General features: G+C 45.4%; 1 protein-coding gene across 1 annotated transcript in view; it reads right to left on the bottom strand.

Annotated features, from left to right (window-relative positions):
* Positions 1 to 4,776: 4,776 nt before the first annotated feature.
* LOC125426419 (zinc finger protein 551-like) overlaps positions 4,777 to 13,113 on the bottom strand; it is a 146,624-nt gene continuing 138,287 nt past the window's right edge. The window contains exons 4-12 of the mRNA XM_048484677.1: positions 12,956 to 13,074; positions 12,664 to 12,790; positions 10,383 to 10,392; positions 9,849 to 9,957; positions 9,574 to 9,700; positions 8,399 to 8,806; positions 6,794 to 7,545; positions 6,021 to 6,694; positions 4,777 to 5,936 (exon numbers count right to left, since the gene is read on the bottom strand). Of these exons, the coding sequence (XP_048340634.1) occupies positions 5,903 to 5,936; positions 6,021 to 6,694; positions 6,794 to 7,545; positions 8,399 to 8,806; positions 9,574 to 9,700; positions 9,849 to 9,957; positions 10,383 to 10,392; positions 12,664 to 12,790; positions 12,956 to 13,074 (2,360 nt within the window). The 3' untranslated portion in view covers positions 4,777 to 5,902. The remainder of the gene's footprint in view (positions 5,937 to 6,020; positions 6,695 to 6,793; positions 7,546 to 8,398; positions 8,807 to 9,573; positions 9,701 to 9,848; positions 9,958 to 10,382; positions 10,393 to 12,663; positions 12,791 to 12,955; positions 13,075 to 13,113) is intronic.

Below are 13,113 nucleotides of genomic sequence, written 5' to 3'. Positions count from 1 at the left end.
TGCAAACAGATCCTTTTTTGTGGCTAAAACAGCTCAAAACTCCCACACACGCCAGCTGGGTGACCTTGGGCTAGTCACAGCTTCTCGGAGCTCTCTCAGCTCCACCTACCTCACAGGGTGTTTGTTGTGAGGGGGGAAGGGCAAAGAGATTGTAAGCCCCTTTGAGTCTCCTGCAGGAGAGAAAGGGGGATATAAATCCAAACTCCTCCTCCTCTTCTTCTTCCTCTTCCTCTTCCTCTTCTTCTTCTTCTTCTTCTTCTTCTTCTTCTTCTTCTTCTTCTTCTTCTTCAATAAATGGGTTTCCTTTGACTAGGACGTGTTTTATTTGTGAAATACAGACTTGTGTTTACAGTGTTAGAAGTTGTCTTGAATTTGCAGTAGATCTAATACCAGGAAAGAGATATGTGGGTGGGGGGGGGGGGAGGGGTTTTGTTTTGCTAAGAATGGTAATTGGTAATTTAATTTATATTCTGCCCCTCCCCCTGAAAGACTCAGGGCAGTGTACAACATAATATAGCATCAATAAACATCACAACAGCAATAATAATAATATTAAGTAGCAATAGCAATAAACAATATTTCAAAGATAAAAAACATCAGCAATGAAGAAACAACAAAATACAGCATCAATAAACATGGCAACAACAATCAACTATCAAGCAGCAACAACAATAACATAGCATTATAAAACAGCATTATGAGCATAAATAAACAACAAACTTCAGTAGTAACTATGACGACTGAGGCTGAGATTAAGCTTGGGAGAGCCACTGTTATCCCACCTCGGTCTCGGGTCCTTTTCCCTCCTAATGACTCCAAACCAGCTGGATTTATTGTAAAAGTTCAAAACAAAGAAATAAAACATAAATGCAGTAAGAGATTGCTCAACTGGTTACATTACTTTTGGTTCTTTGTCCCCATTCCGGGAACCCATGGCCCAGAGATGCTTCTCTGACCACGTCTCAAGATGGAATTCCAAAACCTTTGTTTTCCCCTTCTCAGGAAAACTCTGTTCAGGCCACGAGGTAACTTAGGCCTTTGAAGTTTCATCCTGGCACCTTTGTATGGCTTCCTGTCCTCCCTTCAGGAGATCAAAAGGCAAAGATGCTTTTCACAGTTATATGTGACTTCCCTTTACTGTAGCGATAGCATCTTCCATGACAGTAACATAGAAGAAATAAAACAATACAGCAGTGGATAAACAATAAACATATGGATGTGGCCTGGGAGCCAAGGGGGTGCAGTCCGAAAATGTTTGGGAACCACTGGTCTATTCAAATTAATATACTACATTTATTGTAGGAACTCCAGTTCTGGATAGGATAGAGTGAGTATAGGCCTGTTCTGCACAGCGCAAAAAAGACATCTGTGGGATGCCTTAAAAAGAGGCAATTGCCTCTTTGCGATCAGCACATCCAAAATAAGAGGTGGCTTCTGGTGTGCTTTCCAGAAAGCGAAGAAGAAGAAGATGAGGAGGAGGAGGAGAAGAAGAAAGAAGAAGAGGTTGGATTTATACCCCACCTTTCTCTCCTATAAGACTCAAGTTGGCTGTCAAGCTCCTTTCCTTTCCGCTCCTCTCAACACACACCTTGTGAGGTAGGTGGGGCTGAGAGAGTTCTGAGAGAACTGTGACTTGCCCAAGGACACCTGGCAGGGCAGGCATGACAAGCTGTTATCTTGCTGGGACTGGCACCCTGATCCCCATTCCTTGCCAACCCTCTGCCCAACCCAAACACAAAACAGGACCCAACTGATGCAGCAAGCTTGGGGTACGTCTGTCTGGGGTTGGGGTGCATACTTGGAGGGGTAAGGGAAAAGCTGGAAATGCTCTGCCCACCCACCCCGCCCCATCTAGAGGACATTTCATTTTAAATTAAAATATGTTCTAGTCTGAGTTTCAGCACAGTTAAGCCGACAGTGTCTTTTGTGCTCCATAATTCGAGTCTGAATGCTGTGTTTTGTGGTGCCTATGTAGGGTATGTGATAGACAGCTGCAGAAGTGAGGGGGTCTCTCTTCTCCTTTGCTGAGCATAGCATATGCTGTATTTTCTTGGTAGTTTTGAAGATGGTTTGTAGGTTATGTTTTTCCATCAGTTTCCCTATTTGATCTGTGATTCCCTTGATGTATGATAGAAAATTTTTTTCCTGTGGTGTTGGCTTAACCATCCTGAAAAAATCAGCAGTAGCAGAACATGTCCTAAACAAAACTGGACAGAACATTTTATTTGAAAACACTGAAATTCTGGACAATTCAGAAGGTTACTATGTCAGACTGCACAGGGAGGCCATTGAAATTCACAACCAAGACAACTTCAACAAGAAAGAAGAGACTCTGAAAATTAACAAAGGTTGGCTACCAGGAATTAAAAATACTAGAATCAAAGGCCAAGGGCATGCTAAATTCATGGACAATGGACTCTACCCAGAGACAGGATTTGCATTCACTAATACTTCTGCTGCTGCAGGGAATTTGAATCACTCCCTGGACTGAAAAACCCCACCCACAATACAATGCTATCAACCACACCTTTGCATAGCACGTTCCACCCAAATACTTACTGATTGGTTCCCCACACTGGGACATGGACAATATATACCCCACTAAAACATTCTCTTCTCACTGGACACAGTAACAGACTTCCCTCTGTGATACTCCTCTGAAGATGCCAGCCACAGGTGCAGGCGAAACGTTAGGAGAAAGATCCACCAGACCACAGACACACATCCCGGAAAACCCACCACGACCAGTGTGAATCTGGCCGTGAAAGCCTTCGACAATACATCTTCTAATCTAAGACCATTATCTTTATAAGTGGGGGTGCCATGAGGACTATTCATACAGTTCAAGAATATGGGACACAGGCCCTTTCCGCACGGGCCTCCGGGCGCCCTCACACCGGCAGGAATTCTGCCGGTGGAAGTTGGTAAGGAGCCGATCGCACTTGCCGAAGCGTGCGAGCGGCCCGCGAAGAACGATGCAGGAGAGGCGGCTCCACATGGATCCGCCTCTTCCCCGTCCCTCTCCCACTTACCTCGTCACCGTCGTTGCCCTGCTGGCCTCCTAAGCCCCGCCCATGTTGCCCTCCGACCTCCAGGGGGGTCGGAGGACAAAGCAAGAGAGGGTCTTAGATGGGGACCAGCAGGGCTTACCTAACGGCAACGTAGGTAAGTGGGAGAGGGATCGGTAAGCAGAGAAATGTTCTCGGGCGGTGCCCGTTCGCGACCGCGCCGCCTGGAATTTCACGCTGTTTACTCAAAACCTGCAGTTGGAAGGGGTGTTTTGAGGGCTGGCCTGATCGGCCACCCTGGGGAAGGGAAGGGGAGCCAGGCTTGCGGCGCTTGCTGCGTTTCAACGAGTGCCGCAAGTGCCGAGCTGGGCTCCCTGGGGACGGCGTTTTTGCCGTCCCCAGGCCGCCGTTTTTGGCCCATGCGGAAAGGGCCTTAGTTATTTATATACCACCCAAAGCAACTTATAATAGAAGAAGAAGAAGAGTTTGGATTTATATCCCCCCTTTCTCTCCTGCAGGAGACTCAAAGGGGCTTACAATCTCCTTGCCCTTCCCCCCTCACAACAAACACCCTGTGAGGTGGGTGGGGCTGAGAGAGCTCCGAGAAGCTGTGACTAGCCCAAGGTCACCCAGCTGGCGTGTGTGGGAGTGCACAGGCTAATCTGAATTCCCCAGATAAGCCTCCACAGCTCAGGCAGCAGAGCGGGGAATCAAACCCGGTTCCTCCAGATTAGATACACGAGCTCTTAACCTCCTACGCCACTGCTGCTCCTTCCCACTTCTCCATTTTAATCTTGAAACACCAACTCTGAAATTGGCCTACCCAGTATCTTTCCATTGTGAAGTGGGGAATATAGCCTGGGCCTCCCAGATCCTAGTCAAACAATCCCACACTCTCCAACTGCTTAGCCAGGGAGGAAGTGGGTTGTCCCCCTCTGCGGCTTCTTTCTCATTGGAGGAAACCAGTCAGGGGTTCCTCTCTCTTCCAGGTGAGGTGGCTTAAGTCAGAAGGGCAGGGCTGGGGACTCATCCAACCAGAAACAGGAAGGGCATTTTGCAAGGGTGCGCAGCTATTGCTTGCCTCTTCCTGCGGAGCCTGTCTTCCTTTTCTCTCTCTTCCCGCCCCTCTCTTTCATTCCTCCCAGAGGCTCATTCCGCACATGCAAAATAATGCACTTTCAAACTGCTTTCAGTGCTCTTTGAAGCTGTGCGGAATAGCAAAATTCACTTGCAAACAGTTGTGAAAGTGGTTTGAAAACACATTATTTTGCATGTGCGGAAGGGGCCAGTCTTTCTTTCTGCCTGTGTGCCTTCAGCCTTCCTTCCCACAGTATATGTCATTCTTTCTTTCTGGAAGTGCATGGTTGGATACATGCCACCTGTGAGAGCTGTGGTTCATTTTCAGGTCTCAGCCCACAGTTTAAGACACCAGGGTCTAATGATACCTGGCAACGTACTGAATAACTGAATTATTTCCACCCCCACACACAATTCCCTCCAAATTGTGTTCTGCTACTGATGGGTCAGTATGTTAATCTATGCTTTGTGTATCCCCCAGTCAGGAAACTGCGTCATACCCCAATCCACAGGTGTGTTTTTCACCAGATGTACATGCACCAAAATGCACACAACAAAAATGTCAGTTACCCTAAAAACGTTTTAATCTTAGGTTCAAAATCCACATTTCAAACTCCAGTTCTTCTAGTAGTCTATGAAAACCAGATTAGATCTCAGTAGCGGTATCCAAGAATAAAATTACAAAAAAAGGTGAAGTGATCATACTTTTAATTTTATTTTATACAAAACAGAATGAACGAAGTAAAATAGTAGAGAATCTACTCCAAGCACATCAAAGCTGATTCCCTAAGTCCCAGTAGGTGAACATGCAAAAACTAAGAAGGTGTGGGGGAAGGCAAGGAAGAGAGAGAGAGGGAGAGGGAGGGGGGAGGGAGAGAGAGAGAGAGGGAGGGAGGGAGGGAGATATTGGAATCGGGTGCAGATGCGGGGCTGGGTGGGGAGGTTTTGATGCAAAGAGGTTGCAGGGGTATCCAGGTAATGTGGGGAAACCTGGAAACCCCCTTCCACATACCTGGGTTTCCCTTCTATAGGGAAAATCCCATTGTTTGACATGGGAACAGAATTTCCCAAGATAATGGTTGAGTGAAAAAAATCAAAGTTGAATTCGACTGAGCAGTCTGAAGTAACTGCCCTCAAAAATCAGCGCAAAGAATTTAACATGATCCTTGACGTCCCCATGTGGATGGGGATGTTCACAGCACCCAGTGTGCCTGAATTGATCAGATGTGCCTAAGTTGATCAGATGCGAAGGCTGCTTTGATCGCTCAGAGGTGGTAGCCCGTTAACTGGAAATGATTTGGTTTGATGAAATACTCTTGAAGTGGATATACTGCTGTTCACAGGCCATTGAACTGGGAGAGAGGGATATAAAAGCCCTGGTGACCTCCTGCCTCTGTGATGGAACGTTCTCTGCCCATGACTGGCAGATGGGCTCTCTCATACCTATCCCAAAGGTATGCCCATTCTACTTCAGAATTTTAATAGGGTGCTCTTCACAAAAAAGGAGAAGATGGGTTAGGGTTAGATCAAATTGGGGTGCCTCAGAGGAGATAGGGGCCTTATACTGGGAACTCGAAAAGGTTTCTCCTGTGTCTGGGTTCTTAGGTGTCGGGCCAGATTGCTAGACTGGCTAAAACTCTTTACATATTCTGAGCGCTCAAAAAGTTTCTCCCCTGTGTGGATCTTTGGATGCTGTTGAACAGTGGCCCTCTGATTGAATATCTTTCCACATTCCAAGCAAACATAAGGGTTTTCCCCTGTGTTCGCTGATGTTGTTGAAGAGCACCACTCTGACTGAATTTCTTTTCACTCTCAGATCATTCAAAAACTCTCTCCTTTGTGTGAGTCGTTCTATGCCGTTGAAGATTGCCACTGTATCTGAATCTCTTTCCGCACTCTGGGCATTCAAAAACTCTCTCCTTTGTGTGAGTCGTTTTATGCCGTTGAAGACCACCACTCTGACTGAATCTCTTTCCACACTCTGTGCATTCAAAAGGTCTGTCGTTTGTGTGAATTCTTTGATGTTGTTGAAGATCGCCACTGTGTTTGAATCTCTTTCCGCACTCTGGGCATTCAAAAGGTCTCTCATTTGTGTGAGTTCTTTGATGCTGTTTAAGATTACTACTCCGACTGAATCTCTTTCCACACTCTGGACATTCAAAAGGTCTCTCATTTGTGTGAGTTGTGTAATGCTCTCGAAGTTGACCGCTATAATTGAATCTCTTTCCACACTCTGAGCATTCAAAGGGCCTCTCATTTGTGTGAGTTCTTTGATGGCATCGAAGATTGCCACTTCCATTGAATCTCTTTCCACAGTCTGAGCAAACAAAAGGTCTCTCATTTGTGTGAGTTCTCTGATGCTGTTGAAGATGGCTACTCCGACTGAATCTCTTTCCACAGTCTGAGCATTCAAAAGGTCTCTCATTTGTGTGAGTTCTTCGATGCCGTTGAAGACCGCTACTTATACTGAATCTCTTTCCACACTCTGGACATTCAAAAGGTCTCTCCTTTGTGTGAGTTCTTTGATGCTCTTGAAGATTACTATTTTGACTGAATCTCTTTCCACACACTGAGCATTCAAAAGGTTTTTCCCCTGTGTGAGTTCTTTGATGCTTTTGAAGATTGCCACTATCATTGAATCTCTTTCCACAGTCTGAGCATTCATAAGGTCTCTCATTTGTGTGAATTCTTTGATGCCGTTGAAGAGCGCTCCTCTTACTGAATCTTTTTCCACATTCTGGGCATTCAAAAGGTGTCTCATTTGCATGAGTTCTTTGATGGTCTTGAAGATGGCCACTCCGACTGAATCTCTTTCCACACTCTCTGCATTCAAAAGGTTTGTCTCCTGTGTGGGTTCTTTGGTGCACAAAGAGCTTTGATCTGCAGCTGAACAACTTTCCGTGCTGAAAGCATTGTTGTGGTCTCGTTATGCTGTGTTTTGGAATATGTACATTACCCTTTCTTTTACCAGAAAAGTTCATTTTCCTATCTAAGCAGATTAATGCCTTCTGTCCTGAACGAGTCCTTTGGTGATGAAAAAAATCTAATTTTTGTGACAAGCTCCTGCCACACTCTGAGGAACTATAAGGTTTCTCCGTTTGATGTTTCCTTTGATGCCTCAGGAGCTTTGCTCTGCTAAGGAAAGTCATGCCACACTCCAAACATTGATGTGTCTTCTTTCCACAGTGCATTTGCAAATGGATTTCATACTGGCTTTGATCTGAGAAGTTCATTCTACACTCCAAGCACTTATATGTTTCCTCTACTGTGTGGATTTCTTCATGGCAATGCCGTCCTTGACCAGGAATGGATTTATCCCTCTGCTCAGGCATGTGACTTCCTGTCTGCTTTTCTGGTTTGTCTTGATTCCTGAAGTTTCGTTTCAAATCTCCATTCTTCTCTTTCTCTGGTAATAGCTCATGCATTTGCTCATTTCCCTCACACCACTGTTCATCTCTTGCTGGAAGAAAGGAGAGATCTTGTTAGCACCCACATAAGGAAATCTTAAAGTTCTGTTATGGGTAAAATCATGAGTTGTGAGAAATTCATAAATGATAGGTAATCAATACTATAAGAAGGAAGAAAGGAAAAAGGGAACTTGCTTTAAAAACATAGCTTAACAGAAAAGTTTGCAATAGCTTGCTTGGAACAAGATGTTTACTGTAACGGAAGGAACACGCCTAACCACAGAAGAAAGCAGAAGTTAGGAAACAGGCCTCCTGGAAATGGAGGGACTTTCTGCTGGAAGGTGTAAGATAATGTTTTGCTACATGTTTTGCTACAGAAATGTACTTATGATAACCAAAAAGCAGAAGCTGTTTACGGGAGATAACTGTTAAAAACAAGCTGGGGGCTTTCCAGGGTGGGGCTATAAGCCATACGTAATATGCAAGCTGTGATCATGAGATGTGTATGCCAACGCCTTGTAGTGAGATTGTACGACTGGGGGTCAGTCTAGAAGACCATGTGGTACTTCCTGATTGGCTGCCAGGGCTAGCTAGGATGCCTTTAAAAATGAGCTGAGTTGGATCTCAGACCTTAGATTGACTGCGCCCTTGGGTCAATCTCCACCTCTGCAGAAGTGATCAATAAAGAAGCTATTTGCTGTTATCTGATCGTTTGTGAGTATTAATTGGGAATATTTGAAATAATTCTCATAACAGTTCCATCAACAGACAAAACACTTCAGTGGCTTTTTTGCTGCTGTACATTAAAGTGAACATCAATATACAATATACAATTTAATAGGACATGAAATCCTGCTGCATCAGAACAGCTTGGTTTGCAAACTGACGATTTACACGCTTCCTTACCTGCGTGAATTCTTAAATGTGAAGAAAGAGCTGATTTCTGACTGAAGGTCTTTCTGCACTTCATGCAATCATACAGTTTCTCTCCAGGTGGAATTTGCCTCTCGGAAATAAGACTGATGTTCTTCCTGAAGGTCTTTCTAAAGGCCACATTTTCGTGTTCATTGTGCTTGGAGAGGATTCTCTGGTTAACATGGATGTATTCTTTCTTTTCTCTTGTGGTTGATCTTGGGACTTCACAAAAGCCTCCTCCTTGGGACAGAATGGGGTTAACCCTTCTCTGGTCTGCCTGGCTTCCCTCCTGACTCTGTGGCTTGTCTCCAGCCTCAAATTTTCCCTGGGAATCTTGATCCTTGACTTTTTCCACAGAGAATCCCTGGAATACTTTAACTATCTCCTCTACTTGTTCTGCTGGAAAAAGAAAAAGGTCCAATCAGCACTAAGCAAGAAGCCAACCCACCCATCAGGCACTGCTCATTAATGGGCGAATGTTTCCTTCATCAGAACTTCTTTCCTCACAACTGAGCTGCTGGTCAGACTTCATCCCAGAGGACAAAACGACAAGGAATCTTTCCTCCACCAGTCACATTTGACTTGCCACACAGCTCTTTTCCGTCTCTCTTATGGAGGATCCAAGAGGACAAGTACAAGAGAAGATTTTTATACCCCATTTTTCTCAACCCTAATGAGCCCCAAAGTAGCTTGCAAACCATATTCCTTTCCCTCCCCACAACAGGCAGCTTGTGTGGTAGGTGGGGCCAAGAGAGTTCCGAGAGAACTGGGACTGGGTCGAACTCACTCTGCTCGTGTGAAGAAGTCGGGAATTAGACCCTTTTCTCCACTCTCAGACCACAGTCACAGGGCATCACCCTAATCCCATATGGAGGATAAGTGTTTTCTTATGGTTGTCCACTGAGAAATTGGGATGTGGTTTCTTTCAGAGTTTTCCTGAGGGCCTCAGAGTCCCCCATTTGCCTCTGGTCAGGACACACTCTCTGGCTTGGGTGATGCCCTCAGTTGTCTTGGGAAAACCAGCTGATTTGGGTCGCTGCCATCTCGCCACCTTGAGGCTCCCAAAAGAGAGCAAGTAATGGAGCAGGCCTGAACACAACGTGTTCAAGATTTTGATTCATATCTCAGCCCAAAGGTAGAAATGGGCACCTATGAATGTTCCTTACCCAGAGAAGCCACACTCTCATAATTCTCCAGCATGACGGCCTCGTAGAGAGCTCTTTGGTCTGGATCCAGTAATGCCCATTCTGCCTCTCTGAAATACACGGCCACCTCCCCAAAGGAAACCAGAGACTGAAAGAAAAAGCAGATTCCCTCGTCAGAGGTCATATTAGGCAGAGACAGGATGCTGAAAGGGGGGACTCTGGGAGGCTGCATTATGGAGAGCTCGGATTATGCTATCTTATTGCCCCTCGGCACCAACGGCAGGAGAAAAGCTTACCTGAGAAAGGGAGGGGGAACCAGGCTGTCCTCTGCTCATCTCTCCTACCTGGGCCGGAGGTGCAGCTGCTGTTTTCACACCTCCACAAAGAGAAGGGATCAACACTCTTCTTCTCACCGTCCTCGTGTGAGAGACAAAAAATTCTTCATGCACCCCTTTTCTCTGCACTGTGAAACCTTGCCCTACATACACTCAAAAAGATCTATAAAACATTCTGGTAAGTTGTGAGAGAAGCTCTGCTTATTCATAAGACTGAAGAGTCACTGGTGGGCTTAGAGATAGCAGCATCCTTCCTTCTAGTGACTGGAAAATAGTCACTGGTGGGCTTAGAGATAGCAGCATCCTTCCTTCTAGTATCTCAAGAACGCAATGGTATGAGGGGTTTATTTGGAAACCATGGGGGAGTGCCAGAATTCTCATTCCACCCTGGTTCATGTCCTACCTTCTGACAACCCCTGGCGTCCCGTGTCCTCTCTTGAGATTGGGAAACTTATAAGCCAACTGAAACGAGGTAAAGCAGCTGGTCCCTGACACTCTTCCTTTCCTAGAGTTGTTTATAGTATTTAGGGAATGGTGGTCCTCTTTATATTGGCAGCCAATTGTTTAACGTGGTTAACCAAACAGGTTGGATTCCCTGTGTCATCCTTGATCTATAAGAAGGGCTACCTTAAGCTTGTCCTTCTAATTATAGACCACCAGTCTTCTCGGGTCTTGGGAAAACTTTTATGCCAAACAATCTCCTTGGGAAATTAACTGATTGGATTGTTGATAAAAATGTCATAGGGAAGGAACAAATTGGATTCCAAAGGTAAGTCAACCCCACCACTGCCTGGCGTTAAGTTGCTTGATAACCAAATATAAGAGGAAAAGAGCTCCTTGTATGCAGCCTCCTTATCGACATCTCCTCAAGGCGATTTTGGTCTCTGTTGTTCATAGAGAGATTCTTCTGGAAGAAGCTCATAGCCAAGGTGTGGTGTTTTCTCAAGGCTGCTTGAATTCACCTTAAGACCCCTGCACACAAACACCTGGCCATTGCCAATGCGAGATGTGTAACATGGAGGGATTGCTAACCCCAAAATTCAAGTTACTAAAGGGGTGAAACAAGGCGTATTGGCTCCTACACCTTCTGGGCTCTTTTATTAATCGATCTAGTTTCCAAACTAAGTGAGGCCCAAGCACATAGTCCAACTCTGGGCTCAACTTCCATTACCTCTGCTTCTATTTAAGCTGATGACGAAAGTTGTACTTTCGTGCGTTCACTTCCAGTCAGACTAAGGAGAGCTTTAGAGTGTTGTATAGAACACTGCACACTCAACGATTTGGTAACTTCTAACTTCTAGATAAATCCTAAATTCTCAGGTATATTTACTCCATAAATGGAAAGATTACCACAATTGGCCGATATAGGCCACAGTAGTTTCGAAAGCAGGTGTAGTCATATAAATACCTAGGGCTGTACCTATCATCATAGGGCCTCCTGGACACTAAGCATAGGAATCGGCTTTACCTCACAAGCTACAATTAAGTAGCCATTATACACTTCCTTCTATGGGAAAGGCCGAGGATACATTCCTGTGGCGCTGGAGGAGCATTTTAATGCCAAAGTGAGTCAACAAATCCTCTTTATGGATAGGGCATGGAGCAGAGAGGTTGAAAGAATCCAGTCACACTTCTCTGTATATAAAACCTTTGGTTTGGGTTCCCATTCTATTCACCCCATGTGGTCTCCAGGTGCTTAGAAACAGGCCAGCATTATTGGAAACCTGGCCTGGTACCGCATATTCAAGTTCTTCTTGGGCCAGTGGATTTGTTTTAATCGAGATGAACTGGACCTATACATCCCAGGGACGCCTCCATCCTCCAATAACAACCCAGTGGTAGGGGTTAAAATCGCTCAAACTTTTCTAATGAGTTGGGCATTTCTTTGAGGACCTGCTAATGTTAACAGAGCAGGAGTAGTCTACAGGGCTAATCAAGAAGAGACTTTTGATAGAGAGTTTCAACAGATGCTAGAGGGAAGCTAATAAAAAACCTGTTCTCTATCTCTGGGAATACTCTGTGGATAACAGATTAATTGTAGCCCGGTACCTTTATCTGTTGGTTGAGGCCCGGGTCGGCTTAGAGCAATCACCTTAGCTACAGGGTGTACGCCCCTGCTCTTCTCCTTTAGCCTTGACGCACCTTGGAATTCCCACAATAAGAAAGGAAATGCCCGTGGTGGCATGGGTTCTGGTGGAAACAACAGTATCTCATATGCTGTTGGATTGTCCTTTTTATGAGATAGGTAGGAAGAAGCACATAATCCCCTTCCTGCATGGAAGTGAAGGCACTATAGATAAACAGAAGGTTACATATCTTTTAAATAGCCACAACTACGAAGCCAAGTTGGAAGCAGTGGCTAAATTTTAAATGGTGTTATTTGAACCTCACAGAAGTTGTAAAGGCTGTTGTTATCTTGCAATGTTAATGTTAAACTATTTATATGCCATTAAAGGTATTCGAAATCGATTTTTTTTAATGGTTGTCCACTGAGAAATTGGGATGTGGTTTCTTTCAGAGTTTTCCTGAGGGCCTCAGAGTCCCCCATTTGCCTCTGGTCAGGCATTGCCACACTCTGGCTTGAGTGATGTACACAACACTGCCCTCAGTTGTCTTGGGAAAACCAGCTGATTTTGGTCGCTGCCATCTCGTCACATCGAGGCTCCCAAAAGAGAGCAAGTAATGGAGCAGGCCTGAACACAACGTATTGCTGTTCAAGATTTTGATTCATATCTCAGCCCAAAGGTAGAAATGGGCACCTATGAAAGTTCCTTACCCAGAGAGGCCACACTCTCATAATTCTCCAGCATGACGGCCTCGTAGAGAGCTCTTTGGCCTGGATCCAGGAAGGCCCATTCTGCCTCTCCGAAATACACGGCCACTTCCCCAAAGGAAACCAGAGACTGAAAGAAAAAGCAGATTCCCTCGTCAGAGGTCATATCAGGAGAGACAGGATGCTGACAGGGGGACTCTGGGAGGCTGCATTATGGAGAGCCTCGATTATGTATCAAGAGTGGTGCACGGCAGCCTTCTTGCCCCTCGGCACCAACGGCAGGAGAAAAGCTTACCTGAGAAAGGGAGGGGGAACCAGGCTGTCCTCTGATCATCTCTCCTACCTGGGCCGGAGGTGCAGCTGCTGTTTTCACACCTCCACAAAGAGAAGGGATCAACACTCTTTCTTCACTGCCTGTGAGAGACAAAAAATTCTTCATGCACCCCTTTTCTC

The sequence above is a fragment of the Sphaerodactylus townsendi genome, linkage group LG02 (assembly GCF_021028975.2).
Source record: "Sphaerodactylus townsendi isolate TG3544 linkage group LG02, MPM_Stown_v2.3, whole genome shotgun sequence".
In the NCBI taxonomy this organism is placed as follows: Eukaryota; Metazoa; Chordata; class Lepidosauria; order Squamata; family Sphaerodactylidae; genus Sphaerodactylus; species Sphaerodactylus townsendi.
This window is presented reverse-complemented; position numbering and strand designations above follow the sequence as displayed.